This window comes from Equus asinus, chromosome 28, assembly GCF_041296235.1.
Source record: "Equus asinus isolate D_3611 breed Donkey chromosome 28, EquAss-T2T_v2, whole genome shotgun sequence".
NCBI classification, from domain to species: Eukaryota; Metazoa; Chordata; class Mammalia; order Perissodactyla; family Equidae; genus Equus; species Equus asinus.
The window spans coordinates 37213495-37229560 of NC_091817.1; the positions used below are offsets into that span (position 1 = coordinate 37213495).

At 43.6% G+C, this 16066-nt stretch overlaps 1 protein-coding gene across 27 annotated transcripts; it reads left to right on the forward strand.

Annotated features, from left to right (window-relative positions):
* ZNF23 (zinc finger protein 23) lies at window positions 1-14743 on the forward strand. Of its 27 annotated transcripts, none has more exons than XM_070500299.1 (10): window positions 67-120; window positions 552-646; window positions 1532-1680; window positions 4200-4346; window positions 4906-4970; window positions 5585-5634; window positions 7238-7364; window positions 7703-7909; window positions 8191-8304; window positions 12442-14743. In XM_070500299.1, exons 6-10 carry the CDS (start codon window positions 5614-5616, stop codon window positions 14238-14240), a joined length of 2268 nt encoding a protein of 755 aa, XP_070356400.1. In that variant the 5' UTR covers window positions 67-120; window positions 552-646; window positions 1532-1680; window positions 4200-4346; window positions 4906-4970; window positions 5585-5613; the 3' UTR covers window positions 14241-14743. The 27 variants fall into 27 exon arrangements, with proteins under 27 accessions (XP_070356422.1, XP_070356414.1, XP_070356398.1 ...); XM_070500300.1 differs by lacking the exon at window positions 67-120 and adding an exon at window positions 420-438; XM_070500298.1 differs by lacking the exon at window positions 5585-5634 and having other exon boundaries at window positions 66-120; window positions 12445-14737.
* Window positions 14744-16066: the final 1323 nt, after the last annotated feature.

Genomic DNA, 16066 nt, shown 5'->3' on the forward strand with positions numbered 1-16066 from the left:
CTGGGCCGCAGGGGGCGGGGCCGGAGGACCACCGAGAGAGAGCGACGCTGCTCCTAGAGAGGCTCGGCCGCGGCCTGGTGACGCACTTCCCGCCGCGCCGGGGAGCCGCCTGCTGCGGAGGTGAGTTTGGGGCTGCAGCCGGCGGGGGCGTTGCCCTGGCCCCGAGGCTCGGCGTGCAGTTTTGATGCGCCTCTAACGTAGGTGGTGATAGGTCTCCCGCGCCTAGGGGAGGGAGTGGGGCGGCGGCCCAGAGTCGTCTTCCGCCCGCCCTCTACTGCTTTAGGCTTGGGGGCTGAATATGTTCAGTCCCGTGGAAGGCGAAGCCTAGGTTGCTGGCACAGCCCCGAAGCCCCGAGCAGTTAGCACTTTGTTCGGGGAAGATGCTACTGGCCTTTTGGGAAGTTGTGTCGGAGCAGCCAGAGGCTGGAATATTTGAAGGTGTGAATCGGGCTTAGGTGATATCACGAGTCTTTTGACATGTTGAGATCGTGTAGGGGCTTCTACTTGTATGCATTTCACGTATGGACTGTATACTCCCTGGCTCTTAACAGAGGATCGTGAAGCAGGGCCCCCCTAGCCACCCGAGAGCACAAGCAGCCCGGCTTTCGGAGGGCACTATCTCCTGGAGCGGTGTCAGTTCCCAAAGGTAACTCGGCCCTACTTGTCTCCGGCTGTGGGATGACCGAAACTTGGTATTGACTTCTACAGTATAGTTACTGATTTCCTCAATCCTAGAATACACGTAAAATAGTTCCAGAATTGCTCATTCGTACCCTCATGAAAAAGCGAGTTTGTTAAAAATATGCTATAAAATAATAACTAAAACATGAAATATAAAAAAAACCTCTGGAATGTTGGCTCATAGTGTATTCAAGGGAAAATTTATGGCCTTATAGGTTTTAATTGCCAAATAGGAAAGAATGAAAAATTAATAAATCTTGCAACCGCAAGAAGCATTTGGGCACAGGTGTTTTTAGCCTCGTGGTAGTTAGTTAAAATACTGTTTTCCAAAGTTACTTAGTTCTTTTCTTGCCCGCCACTTCACTGTGGTTATGTTATTCAGTTGTAGTGTAGTTTGGCTCATTTGCTGTTGTTTGTATTCCTTTTTGGGTTGTCACCCCTATCGCATCCTGGTTGGTTGATTTTATATATGTGTGTATCTGTTTATTTATTTGGATATGTGAAGCATTGTTCTGGTTACAAAGTCAGAACAAAAAGGCACAGTCAAGAGAAGTGTCACTCGTCACTCATCCCTTCTACCTCCTGTTTTTCCATCCTGTTTCCATTCCCAGGTTCCTTTCACCCGCTTTTCACTCACACCGGAGGCAACCATTTCTCCTTATTGTCTGGTTTATCCTTCTATTTCTTTTTACACAAATGATGTATTTTCTTATACTTCCTTTTTTTTTCTTACACGAAAGGTAGTACAGTACCTTTTGCACTTTGCTTTTTTCATTTGACGATCTGTTCTGGAAATCACTCAATATCACAGAGATAATTATGTTTTTTTAAATGTCATTCATGTATACAGAGGACGGCATCTAGAATGACAGTTAAGAAGTATAGTAGTAAAATCAGCACCCATGGACACACCATCCCATTAAGGAGAACATTGCCAGTACTGCTGCATCTATCTTTGTGCTCCTCTCCAACCCAGCTCCCAGCTTCCCACCCCTAGAGGTAACAACTGTCTTGAATTTTGTGTTAATCATGGTCTTGCCTATTTTTGAAAATAATGTTACCATTTATACATGTGTCTGTAAACAGTGTGTTTAATTTTGTTTGTTTTCAAGCTTTATGAAAATAGCATCATGGTGTCTTTAGTCATGTGGGACTTGCGTAACTCAACATTATGTTCCTAAATTCATCCATGTTGTTGTGTGGGGCTGTGATTCTTCATTTTTTACTGCTGAGTGATGTTCCATTGTAAACAATACGACAACTTATTTATGTATTCTCAGTGGACATGTGGGTTGTTTCCAGTTTTTTGCTAAGATACTGCTGGTAATGAATAATTTTGTACATAATCCTACCTATGAGGGTTTGTTTCTCTAGGGTATAAGGTTTAAAATTTAGGCATGAGTGTTGAATGTTATCAAATGCCTTTGGCATCTATTGAGATGGAGAGTATGTTTATCTTTCTTTGATTTATTAATGTGGAAAAGTATACTAATCTGTATCCTAATACTGAGCTTTACTTGCATTCATGGGATAATCCCTCTTAGTCATGGTATGTTGCTTTAATGAACTACTGGATTCTATTCCTTAATATTTAGGATTTTTGTATTCATATTCATAATGAGACTGGTCTCTGGTTCTTGTGTCAGTATTGTGCTGGCATCGTAAAAAGGACTGGGAAACGTATTTTGCTGTTCTCTGCTACAGTTTAAATAGTGTTGGAATTGTTCATTTCTTGACGATTTGAAAAGATTTTCCCATGATACATATGGGCTTAGTGTTTTATGAGAGTTCACTCTTTACTGGCTATCTCAGTTTAATTAGGTAAGTAATCACGGATTACAGAGGAAAATCTATATAATGAAATTGGTAGAGTTGACTTATTAGATTCAAGTAGAATTATATGTTCTTTCATCATAGAATATGTTTTCTTTTTAAGCATCTATAGAGTATTTTTTAAACGGACACTTCAGCCACCAAAAAACCTCAAAAATCTGTAAAGCAGAAGTAAATAGATCAGAATATTTAAATACCATGCAATAAAGCTATAAATTATGAACAGAGAAGAAATTAACAACAACAGACTAGCCTAAACAATCCTTTGGTTAGGGACAAAACGCAGTTGCTGACTAGCAATAAATAGTAATGAAAACAAATATAAAAAACCTCTGGAATGTGGCTAATAGTGTATTCAGAGGAAAATTTGTGGTCTTATGGGTTTTAATTGTCAAATAGGAAAAAATAAAAACGAGTAAATCATGCAACCTCAAGAAGGTAGGAAAAAAGCCTTTTATAGTCTAACTTTCCCCGAAAGCAGAGCATAGGACGAAGATTTGTGTGTAGGTGACTTATTTGGGAATGCAGTCCCAGGCAGAGTGAAAGACAAGGAAAGTGGAGCAGAGAAGGGGGGAGAGCCAAAACAAAGGATGCATTGTCAGGCTGGCCCTTCTGCAGCTGACTGGTACTCTATCTTGCAGCATCTTTGAGGAGCCTTGGAATCTCATGGACTAAAGGGGAAAACATTTATCCATTGACCTCTGTCCACTGTTTGTCAAAGGTGGCATCACAAGGCATTAATTCTCCTGTACTTCAGGGTCCCACAAGTGTCCCACACAGGACACCAGAGAAGCCCCAGGGCAGGAGCCAGACATATGTGATATAGATCCTTGCAGAGGCGTTGGTAGGATGCACCTGCACAAAGCTGATCAAAGCTTCTGGAACTGGATAAGAGTGAGACGAGAACATTGGCTGGTACATAAGCTGTCTCTTACAGAGCTAAAGAAACAAACTAAGAAAGCAGAACTTAATGAATTTAAAAAAATAGAAAAAAAGAGTGGTGTTCTAAATAAATAAAAAAGCTAGAGCTTTGGAAATAAAAGAAAACATTCAAATAGATAAACCAGTGCTCAGCCTGACTTTATTAGTCTGTTTGGGCTGCCATAACAAATACCTTAGACTCTGTAGCCTAAAGAACAGAAACTTATTTTTCACAGTTGTGGAGGCTGGAAGTCCAAGATCAAGGTGCCGGCCAATTTGGTTCTTGGTGAGGGCCCTCTCCTTGGGTTGCAGTTGGCTGCCTTCTTGCTGTGTCCTCACATGACAGAGACAGAACGCTCTGGAGTCTCTTCCTGTTCTTATAAGCGCACAAGTCCTATTGGATTAGGGCTGCACCCTTAGGACCTATTTAACCTTGTTACCTCCTCACGGGTCCTGTCTCCAAATATAGTCACATTGGCAGTTAGGGCTTCAACATCGGAATTTTGGGGGGACACATTCAATTCACAACACTAACCAAGGGGAAAAGGTCTAGAAAGCACGTATATTCAAAAGAATTGGGAAAAGCAAAGTAGCTCCAAATAGGGAGGAACCAAAAATCATGAACCAGTGTTTTCGACAACTCTGCACCAAAGTTGAAATCCTGGAAGATGTAGATGAAATTTTAGGAAAGCATGCATAATTTCAAACTGACTTTAGGAGAATAAAAATCAGAAAATAACCAGTCCATGTGTTTTTGAATATAGTGAACAAGGGGTGCTGGGTCACGGAACCCTAGGTGCTACAGTGATCCCCTCTCTCAGGGAGCTGATGCCTTGGCTTCTTCGCTGTCAGAAGCCTGGAAAGTATCAGGAGGCAGTCTGGTACCTCACTTCTGGCCCAGCTTCCTCAAGGTAAGTCTGCACTGTGCAGGAGGCTGACCTCCCAAGGGCTCTACAGAGGGATTAGGACTCTTGAGGGCGCTCAGCTGAGTGAGGGAACAGGGCAGGATGCTGCCTCCCTTGGCCTGACTCAGAGGCCTCTGTGCTAGAGTGGCAGCCCCGCCAGCCTGGCTTCTCCTGCAGTGAAATAGAGGATGATACTCATTTAGAGCAAGAGGAGTAAGTCAAAGATCTTACTAATGTTTTATCTCCTGAGCTGAATCATTGATACAGGAGTCTTTGTTTTATTATTCTTTAGGCTCTGCATACATTTTATGTACACTGTTTTGTGTGTATCATATGTATCAGAATTGTAAAATGCTAGGGTCCCTAGCAGTGGGTGTCAGTGTCATGTCTGGGAGGAGTCCTTGGCACCGAGCCACTGAACAGATCACTCCCTTCTTCCTGTGGCAGCTCCTGCTGGCACTCCCATCTGGACCCAGGCTGCCTGGGTCTCAGATCTTCTGTGAGGGGCTGTGTTGTTCCTGGTGGGGGTGGCTTGCCTCACACTTGGCTCTCTGTTTTCCCTCAGCTCCAGTCCTTCTCTGAGAGGGAGACCAGGTCATGGCAGCCATACTCCTGACAGCCTGGCCCCAGGTGAGCTGTGGGTCCTTCAGCTCTTCCTCTGTGCAGTTTCAAATTGAAAAAAACTGAGAAGGGAAGCTGGTGAGCCTTGCCGTGAAAGCTGGAGAGGGCTTTCACGCTTCTGCCTGCCAGACTGGAACTTGTGGGAAGAATGGTGATGTGAAGGGATGGAAGCAGCAGGAGAACGTCCCTGAAGGCCGGAGTGTAGTCTTCTGCACTTGAGTTTTTTTTGCTTCTCTGGTACGGGAGCTCCCCCAGCAAAGGGCTCTGGTGAATAGGAGACGTGGAAGATGCCCATGTAGGATGCTCTGTGTGTGAATGTGAATGAAGGAGGATAGCAGAGGATTAGGATTCCCAGGGGCCAGGGTGTAGGTGAAGAGGACTAGCAGGGCCGAATCAACATAAAGGGTGGCTATGTCTGTAATTCAAGGAAAGGGAAGACGAGGGGAGTGTGGTCAAGGGAGGGAAAAAGACAGGAAGTCCTCTGGGACAGGATGTCTCCTTGTGACCTGCAGAGACTTTCGGGGCTTGGAGTACACTGGCTAAACATTTAGGTCTCTGATAAGCTCTGGACCATCTTCCCAAGAGAAATAAACGTGCAAACCATATTTTCCCTGCAATTTCAGGGACTTCATGGACCCCCTGAAGCTCATCCATGGACCTCCATGGACTCCAGGTTGGGAATAATCAGTCACAGTAACTCCAGTAACATTTTTTGGGGCTTACTATGCTGCAGACACCATGCTAAGCACTTTGCATGGATCACTCAATCCTGACAACCATGCTCCTGACAACAGGTGCTGTGTTGTGCTCATTCCGCCACAAAAGACATGAAGGCAAGGGGGCCGAGGGTGACTTGTCCAAGGTTACACAGCCATTGTGTGATTGTTAACTGCTCAGCCTTGTGGCACCTGTGGAACCAGTGAAGTTAACATGGTCAGATTTGTGACAGCTGTGTAGGGAGTAATTTTCAGGAGTAATTCAAAAGCAAGGTGACCACTTCAGAAAGAATTCCACTGGTCCAAGTGATGTGGGCTTCATCAAGGAAAGTAGTTGTTAAAGAGGGGGGATCCACTTACGGAATGCCTAACAAAGAAATCTTTGGGACGTGCAGTCAAAGTGAGGAGGTGGGGTAAGGGAGAGGCCGGAGTCAAGAACAAATCCCCAGGGCTCTGGCTGAGGTTTCCTGTGCAGGTGGCAGTGCATGTCACCAGCTGAGGTTTGAATTCAGGAGGAGGTGCCAACTTAGCAGGGTAAAGGGTGGTGGCAGTGGGCAGTGAAGGCTTTTAGTTTTGTGCAGAGAAGTTACTGGACCTGTCCAAGGTCACTCAGGGAGTGACTCACAGAAATGCCCAGATGTTGGACTAGAATTGTTCATGGGTGGAGGTCAGTTGAATCAAGCGAGACAGATCCTGGCAGAGAGGAGTTGAGGGCAAATCCGTGCCAGTGCATCCCTGAGGTTGCTACAGAAGGCTGAGGAGAGCAGCGGGAGAGCTACCAGAGGCTGCAGCTGCCCAGGAGGGAGGAGTTGGGCCTGGGAGCAGTGCTTGGTATCAGCCCTGATGGCAGGGCCTGTGCTGACCACACAGTGTGGTGATGCAAAGAGGAGCAGCCAACAGGAAGGCTGACTGCCCTTCTTGTCCAAACCTTCTTGGAGAAACACTGAACTCTTGGGTCAAGTTGAAAAGGATGAGGCTTGAATGAGAGAGGGTGACAGACAATGTTGAGTTTTCAGCGAGACCCATCTGGAAGCAGGATGGGCTGCTCCCGCCCGTCCCTAGCCAGTCTGGGCAACACTGAGCTCATAGGGGGGTCAGTGATGGGAATCAGGCAGCAGATGGGGGCTATGTGGAAACTATGGCAGTTCTTTGTGGATGGCTTGAGGTTTGCTGGTGGGGACGAGGCATGAGGAGCAGGGTGGAGAAGCCAAGACATCAAGGCGATGAAGTGGGAATCTGGTGGATCTGTTCTGACCTCCATCCGCCAGTGAAGGAGTGGCCTACTGAAACAATGGAGTTCCTTTAGCAGAACTTGGTTATGGGATTTTTTTTTCTTTATCCCAACTTATGGTATCTTTTATAAGTGTAGAAAATGACGCAAGGTTGGTCAGATATTTCATGGTTTACTTTCCAGGTGCTTTTTTCTCAAGTCTTTCCCCTTGTTATTAATTTTATGCTCTTCACAAGCTCCCTCCCCAAGCCCTTATACTGCCCTCTGCCCCTCACTTAGGGCCTGAGCCATGGAATTGGCCCTAGGGCAGCAGGAACCTGTTGTTTCAGAAGTTGGTGACCTTCGAGGATGTGGCTGTGTACTTCACCCAGATGGAATGGGACAGCCTGTCCCCTGCACAGAGGGCCCTGTACAGGGATGTGATGCTGGAGAATTATGGAAATATGGCCTCCCTGGGTAAGGCCTCTCTCCCCCCGGGACCGAGACTCTGCCAGTTGGGATTTCCTGCCCCTGCCGGGTTGCAGGTGGGGTCTCTGGGATCTTTTACTGAGTGGGAACCCCAGTGACTGAGATTTCTAATCCTGTAGACTGAGGGGTTGGTGAGAAGGGTGAACCTCAAACACTTTTTGGACCATTATAGGACTTTGCTGGGACTGGTGTGCACTCTTTATTTTTTGGAGGAAGATTAGCCCTGAGCTAACTACTGCCAATCCTCTTTTTGCTGAGGAAGACTGGCCATGAGCTAACATCCATGCCCATCTTCCTCTACTTTATATGTGGGACACCTACCACAGCATGGCTTTTGCCAAGCGGTGCCTTGTCTGCATCCGGGATTGGAACCAGCAAACGAACCCCGGGCTGCCGAGAAGTGGAACGTGTGAACTTAACCGCTGCACCACTGGGCCGGACCCTGGTGTGCACTCTTGATCCGCCCTATAGAAGCTGTGTTTTGGAGACAGTGTGGGAAGAAGTAACTTCCTGTTCCACAGTATTATCTTCAGGTTCTCCCACATCTTACCTGTGTCTCTTGAGGTCTCCTAGGCCCACAGTCTGAGCCCTTCCCAACTCCTCCCATACCTTTTCAATCCCCCCCCACATCATACACACATATACACCTTCTGACCCCCCACTTTCAGAAGCCCTCACCCCCCCCCTTTGCCCATAGTCCTCAGGCATGGAAGCCCCTGGGGCTCCCCATTGCTGAGACAATCTGAGAAGAGGTTTAGGAACTCATCTGTGGAGATTATTCACCTGTCTCTCCTTTTTCCTTTCCCCGAAACAGGATTTCCACTTCTCAAACCTGCTGTGATCTCACAACTGGAAGGAGGAGGTGAGCTGGGGGGCCCATCTCCACTGGCTGCTGGGACAGAAGCAGGCCCCCAGGCCCTCTGGACTGGTAAGGGAGGCCTGTGTTGCCTGTTATGCTGGGAAGCTTAACTCTTTAGGGAGAAAGTCAACTTTAGCAACATGTAAGCATGCCTCGTTTGTTGGTCAGCTGTACAGAGTAAAATTTAAATAAATTTTAATGATTTATAGAGATATGTACAACTGAGACCTATTTTCGCAGTTTGCTGTTTCTTTGTAATTCCAAGAACAGATATTTTTTCCATGCCTCATTCTAATTCTTTTCAGTCCTAATTTTGGAACCCCACCTTTGTCAGACAAAATGAATGGATTTAGTAATTTTTTGGGTCCTTGCTATTTTCTAAGCATTGTCCACCTAATCTGGAGAATGGGAAATTAACAGTCTTTTTATGCACAGAGGCAGAATAGCCTGGTGGTTAAGGGTACGGTCTTTGGAGTAGACTTTCTTCAGGTCCAGTCCCAGCTGTTTTCCTAGTTGTGACTTTGAGCATGTCAGTTATTTGAATTCTCTAAGATTCACTGTTCTTATCTCTGAAAATGGAATAATAATAAAATGAGGTAATTGTGCTAGTCTTATAGGTTGAGGATTAAACGAGATAATGTATAAAGTGCCTAACTTATAATATGTGCTCAATGAAATATTAGTTTTTATTATTTTTTGTTGGTGGAGACAGCTGTACATAGTAAACTGCAGGAAATACGGCAGAAGGGAGAAAATGCTCTCAATTCGGTGCTTCTCAAGTGACGTGCAAATGAATCACCTGGGTGTCTTGCAAACATATGTCTTGTCATTCAGTAAGTCTGCAGTGGGGCCAGGATTCTGCATTTCTATTAATTCCTAGGTTATGCCAATGTTTCTGGTTCCCAGACCATACTTGAAGTAGCAAGGTTCTCACTTGCTGCAGCAGAGTAGTTGCCAGATGATTTCCTGTTTCCCATGAGGCCCTGCTTTACTCTCTGCATTTGGGGTCCATAAGATTCTCTTGTATCCTTTGAATGACTCCTTTTTCTTTAAAAGATAGTTTCAGTGGATTTTTGTTCCTTGTGATCCATTCAACCAGATGATCCCTGACCCGGAAGATATGTTTTAGAAATGGGGAGTTTAAAGTGCTTGGCATATAGAGGGGAAGAAAGTGATATTGTAGAGTTCCTTAATCAAAGCGGTCTGGATTTCATTCTGTAGGCAGCAGACAGTCCTGAAGTCTTTGAAGTTCTTGTACAACCTGTCATGATTTTAGCTGAGGATATAGAAACGTTCATCTAGTCAGTGTAATCTGGTAGGTTAACTGGGGTGAGGAATCAGATGGGTTTTAGGCAGGCGGAGGGGAAGGTGTGGGGCACAAAGCCTGTGTCAGCAGGGTTGACTTTTTTTAAACAACTTTCTCAGAAGCCCTACCCCGTGACTTCTGTTTATATCTCATTTGCTGGAACTGTGTCAAATGGCCACCTCTACTTCAAGAGAGGGTGCAAAATATAGTTTTTAGCTGTAGTTTTTATTGCTAACTCATAAAAAATGGAGGATGTGCTAGTAAGGAAGAAAGGGAGAATGGATATTGGTTAAGCAACCAGTAGTATCTGCCACACCATAGGGTTTGGTAAATAGAAGGTCACTAGTGTGGAAAAATTGGTAAAGAATATACATGGTTGATCCACTTAAGAAGTACAAATTTTAGTCATTGTGAAAAATATTCACCCTCAGCAGAAGCCCATGAAATATAAATGAAAACAATGAGAGATATTTCACCTCTTATATTGAGAACAATTAAATTATAGTAAGTGATAGTGAGAATACAGCAAAACAGGAAAGACTTCTGGAGGTGAATGTGAATTAGTAGTCTTTCTAGAAAGTATTTTAGCAATACCTATAAAGAGCCTTTTAAAAGTTTGTACTTGAGGGGCTGGCCTGGTGGTGTAGTGGTTAAGTTTGTGCACTCTGCGTCAATGGCCCAGGGTTCACAGGTTCATATCCTGGGTGCAGACCTACATGCTGCTCATCAAGCCATGCTGTGGTGGTGTCCCACATACAAGATAGAGAAAGATTGGCACAGATGTTAGCTCAGTGACAATCTTCCTCAAGCAAAAAGAGGAAGATTGGCAACAAGTGTTACCTCAGGGCCAGTATTCCTCACTGAAAAAAAAACAGTCTGTACTTGATAACCTGGATATTTCCTTCTAAGGCTGTATCCTAATAAAGTAATGGGAGATATAGACAAAGATGCATATGCACAAAACTGCATCATAATATTATATAATAAAATATTGGAAATAACCTGGATTTTCAGTATAGAGAGAATGGTTAAATTAAGTTACCTCTGCAGAATGGAATACTGTTTAGCAATTTAAAAATATATTTTTACAGAATAACTAAAGGCATTGGAAAATTGTTATTAATGTTAAGGAAGAAAAAATTTTCAATTTGGAAAGAATATATGCTTTTAGAAAACTGATTGGAAAGAAAATGATTGGGGAAGGAGATCCTGCAGAAGATTAGCAGTAGTTATTGTTAGGTGGTTGTATTTCAGGTAATTTGAATTTTTTTCTTTGTAACTTTCTGATACTACAAATGAATATTATTTTCATAATTTGGAAAAGACCAATAGTATTTTGAAAATTCTTGCTAGAGAAATCCAAATCATTGGGTCTTTTGAGGGTGATTATAATGAAATACTGGAATAGGGGGCATATTACATGTGTTTGAGGAGAGATGAGAGATGAAAAAATAGAGACAGCATTTTAGGGCCAATTTTGAGAAATTTGGGAACAAATGCAGAGATGAGTAGCTCTGTTGGGACTGTAAGGATTATAGAAAGACTAATGGGATTATAGAAAGAATTTTAGGGAATGACCAGTTTTAGGGTTGGGGGTACAGTAGACGGAAAGGAAGGAGGAAGCATCTGTGTTCTGGAGAGGGAGGGAAGGGGTGGGATCAAAGGGATCATGTGGGCCTGAGCAGAGCCTTTCTGAAGCAGAGAAAACAAGCTGAAGGAGGCATTTTGGAAAACCTAGAGTTTAAGTTCTAAAGAAAGAAACAAAATTCTTCCCCTTTTGATTCCTGGTGCTGCTAACACTTGCCATTCCCATTGTTGCCACGTGTTGTTGGATCCTGTGCCTTTTCCTCCTTAAGCAATTTCCATTTTTATTAACAAGGGACTCAGCAACATAGGGATAATTGAGAAGAAACTGCAGAGTATGGTAAAGTAAAGTAGTCCCCCTTATCTGCAGTTTCACTTCCATGGTTTCCATTACCTGCAGTTAACTGCAGTCTGAAAGTGTTAAATAGAAAATCTCAGAAATAAACAGTTGATAAGTTTTAAATTGCATGCCATTCTGAGTAGCATGATGAAATCTCTTGCTGTTCCACTCTGTCCTACCCAGGCCATGAAGCACCCCTTTGTCCAGTGTATCCATCCTGTTACACTGCCCACCCCTTAGTCACTCAGTAGCCCTCTCAGTTATCAGATCCACTGTTTGGTGTCAGGTTCGGTATAGGGTTTGGTACTATCCGAGGTTTCAGGCATCCACTGGGGGTCTTGGAACATATCCCCTGTGCATAAGGGGGGACTACTGCATGGTGTGATGGAAGGAATGCTCATCTAGTGGATAAGGTCTAGAATTTTGTTCCACTGTTGTCACCTTTACCCTTCGTGTTATTGGTTATTGGTTTAGAGACTGGCAATTTTTAAAAAATCACTATAGTACTTTAAAATTTATAATATTGACACATAGATGATATTGACAAATAGTACAGGAAGTATATAAAGTAGGGGGAAAAAAGTCTACCAAACTTCTTGTGCCAGTTTGCTCAGTTTCTTATGTATTCTTCCACAAGTTTTCTAGGCATATACAAGTTTATGTGTTTATGTTGGCCCTTTTTATTTTCCTTTATACAAATGGAATGTACTCTACATGCTGTTCATCAACTTGTTTTTTCACTTAACAGTGTACCTTGGACATCTTTTCATGTCGGCATATATGGATTTATTTCATTTTTTTTACCAGCTACATATTATCCCACCTTATGGATAAATCTTAGATTTTTTTAATCTAATCTGGTGATTTTTAAAGAACCCCTTGTTTACTATGGTTCCTTTATTCTTTCTAACACAATTCTTTTCTTTTTTCTAACACGGTTCTTACATGATATTTTGTGTTTTCTGGTTTTTTATAGTAGATATTGATATTCAGACTGACAATAATTTGACAAAGGAAATGGATGAAGAAAAAGTTAATACATCATTTGAACTTCAGAGGGACTTTTCCCAGGAAACAGCCTTTTCAGAAGCCTTTGTTCTAGAGAAACAAGAGGAAGCTCACTCAGTAGGAAGTATGAAGAAAGAAAACAGTATCATTGATGGAACAGTGAAAGACGACACAAGCCCCATGGAGGAGTGTTTCTTTAATCAAAGTCCAAACTTGAATCAGTGTTACACTGTCTCCACTGGAGAGCAATCCCCTGAGTGTACTGGACTGGAGAAAGCCTTCAGCTTTGACACAAAACTTATTCAGCATGAAATAATTAACACTGGGAAAAGACCTTTCAAATGTGAAGAATTAGTGGAAACCTTTAGGTGTAACTCTCAACTTACTCAGCATCAAGATAGTTACACTGGTGAGAAGCCCCATCAGTGTAAGGAGTGTGGCAAAGCCTTTAGCGTTCATGCAAAATTAATTTGGCATCAAAGACTTCATAGCAGGGAGAAACCCTTCAAGTGTGTGGAGTGTGGGAAAAGTTTTAGTTACAGTTCCCATTATATCACACATCAGACAATCCACAGTGGAGAGAAGCCCTATCAGTGTAAGGTGTGTGGGAAGGCCTTCAGCGTTAATGGGAGTCTAAGTCGGCATCAGAGAATCCACACAGGAGAGAAGCCCTATCAGTGCAAGGAGTGTGGAAGTGGCTTCAGCTGCAGTTCTGCATATATCACACACCAGAGAGTCCACACGGGAGAGAAACCTTACCAGTGTAATGACTGTGGGAAAGCTTTCAATGTTAATGCAAAATTAATTCAACATCAGAGAATCCACACTGGAGAGAAACCTTATGAATGTAATGAGTGTGGGAAAGGCTTCAGGTGCAGCTCCCAGCTTAGGCAGCATCAGAGCGTCCACACTGGAGAGAAACCCTATCAGTGTAAGGAGTGTGGAAAAGCCTTTAGTAATAATGCAAAACTCATTCAGCATCAAAGAATTCACACAGGTGAGAAACCCTATGAGTGTACTGAATGTGGAAAAGCCTTTAGCGTCAAAGGGAAGTTAATCCAGCACCAGAGAATCCACACGGGTGAGAAACCCTATGAGTGTAAAGAATGTGGGAAAGCCTTCAGGTGTAACTCTCAGCTCCGGCAGCATCTGAGAATCCACACTGGGGAGAAGCCCTACGAATGTAAGGAGTGTGGGAAGGCCTTCAATGTTAATGCAAAACTAATGCAGCATCAGAGGATGCATACTGGGGAGAAACCCTTTGAATGTAATGAGTGTGGGAAATGCTTTACTTCTAAAAGAAACCTACTTGATCATCACCGAATCCATACTGGAGAAAAGCCTTATCAATGTAAGGAATGTGGGAAAGCCTTCAGTATCAATGCCAAACTAACTAGGCATCAGAGAATACACACTGGGGAGAAACCTTTCAAATGTGTGGAATGTGAGAAAGCATTTAGCTGTAGTTCTGACTATATTGTACATCAGAGAATCCATACTGGAGAGAAACCCTTTCAGTGTAAGGAATGTGGAAAAGCCTTCCACGTTAATGCCCATTTAATTCGGCATCAGAGAAGCCACACTGGGGAGAAACCCTTCAGATGCATGGAGTGTGGCAAAGGCTTCAGCTATAGCTCTGACTGTATTATACATCAGACTGTCCATACTTGGAAGAAACCCTATGTGTGTAATATGTGTGGGAAAGCCTTCAGGTTTAGCTTCCAACTTAGTCAGCATCAGAGTGTCCATAGTGAAGGAAAATCCTAATGAGAAGGATATAGAAAATTCTGATGGTTAATGCTGAAATGGATGAAGTATCATCAAATTTGCCCTGGTGGAAAACCCTGAGAGGGGAAATAAATATGACAGAGTCTTCAAATGGAAACAGATCTTTTCCATTTTATTCAGTTTTAAATCAGGATTGATGACCAATTAAAAAGTGACATCCAAAAATAAATAGTTTGTTTTATACCAACAACCATAGAAAATATAATGAAAGAAAACATCCCATTCCAAACAGCATCAAGAAAAGTAGATTTTCTAGGAATAGACTCAATTATTATGAAGGGCCTATATGGAGAAACTATAAATCTCCACTGACGGCCTCAAAAGGAAATTTAAATAAATGGGGAGACAGAGGGAAACCTTGTTCTTGAATAGGGAAACTCATAAAGATACTCACTCTACCTAAATTAATTTATTTCCCCTTCATTTTTGACAACAAGTATGCATCCCTTTTGTAAAGAGGAAAAACAATAAAGATTTCCTTTAAAAAGGAAAAAGATGAGTACATCTTTTTATTTTCATGGAATGGAGAAAACCTTTTTAAGCACCAGATGAAAGCTAGAAACCAGCCATAAGGGAAAATATTGATGAATTGACTTTTCAAAATTAAATATTTATGTTTTTATTTTAAATAATCCCAAATAAGGTTAAAAGATAAAGCACAAAAAATGGAAATACCTTTGTAAAATTTGTGTTACAAAAGTGTAATATCTAATATACCAGAGATCTTAAAATTAAGAGAAAGGTAAGTAATCTGATAAAACCCAGCAAGTGATACTAGAAGGCAGCTTTTCAAAAGATATTAAAATGACTGATAAAGCAAGAGATATCCAGTCTTGGTAGTACTCTAAGGAGTGGAAATTAAAACATGCACACAATCACCCACAGGAAGCCCCTACACCTCTCCCACAGATACAAACAAGACACATACACCCTCCAAAAACACAGACACGCAGTGTACCCCAAAGACCCCCACATACACAGAGAGATACACCCTCACAGGCCACCTCTCACCCCCTAGACATACCTGCTCCTGTGCTCTCTGTGGCTCAAGTGACCAGTGTTGGCCAAGAGTGCTGTCTTGAATACCTGCAAGGAACCATTCCTGCCAGAAAGCTTATGCCTTGGTATAGGACCTCAGTGGAGTGTCCCAGGGACGTCATTGTGTAAGTCTCCCCTCCCCCAGGAGCCTGGGGGCTGAGCATGGGTGGGGGCAGACCCTAGGGCCCTCAGAACACAGAGGAAAGAGCAGGGCCCTTCTTCCTGCTCCCATCTGGCCCTGCTCCTTTGGGCAGTTCCAGACCACACACAGACCCAGAAGTGCCCCAGGTTATGGGGTCCAAGTCTTTCATTATAGAAAAATTGAGGGCCAGAGATGGATGGCACTGCTCCCTGGTCACAAGCAAACCAGTGGCTGATGTCCCTTAGGCCAGAGGAGGGGCCAGAAGGCCATGGCTCACCCCAATTCTCCTGTTTCATGAACAGCCTCTAGATGGTCTCTGGATGTGGCAGTCGGGAGGTGGGGACAGGAAGTCCTGCAGTTCCTGGCTCCCAGTAGGGTCAGGCAGTTTCTCTCCAGGGTCCAGCAGATTCTCTGCTGTGCCAGGACTGAGGCAGGGACCCTAAGAGGGTTGAGAATTTCTGATGACAGAACCTGATGTCCTAGATGTGTGTCCAATCTCCCATGTGACCTTGGCCTCTCTGGGTCTCAGGCTCCTGGTCTGTTCAGGGTGGGGGCTGGGCTCAGGGCTCAGGGCCCTTCCCACCCAGGCAGTCCCTGAGGGTTTTTTCCCCTCTCTGTAGGTCTG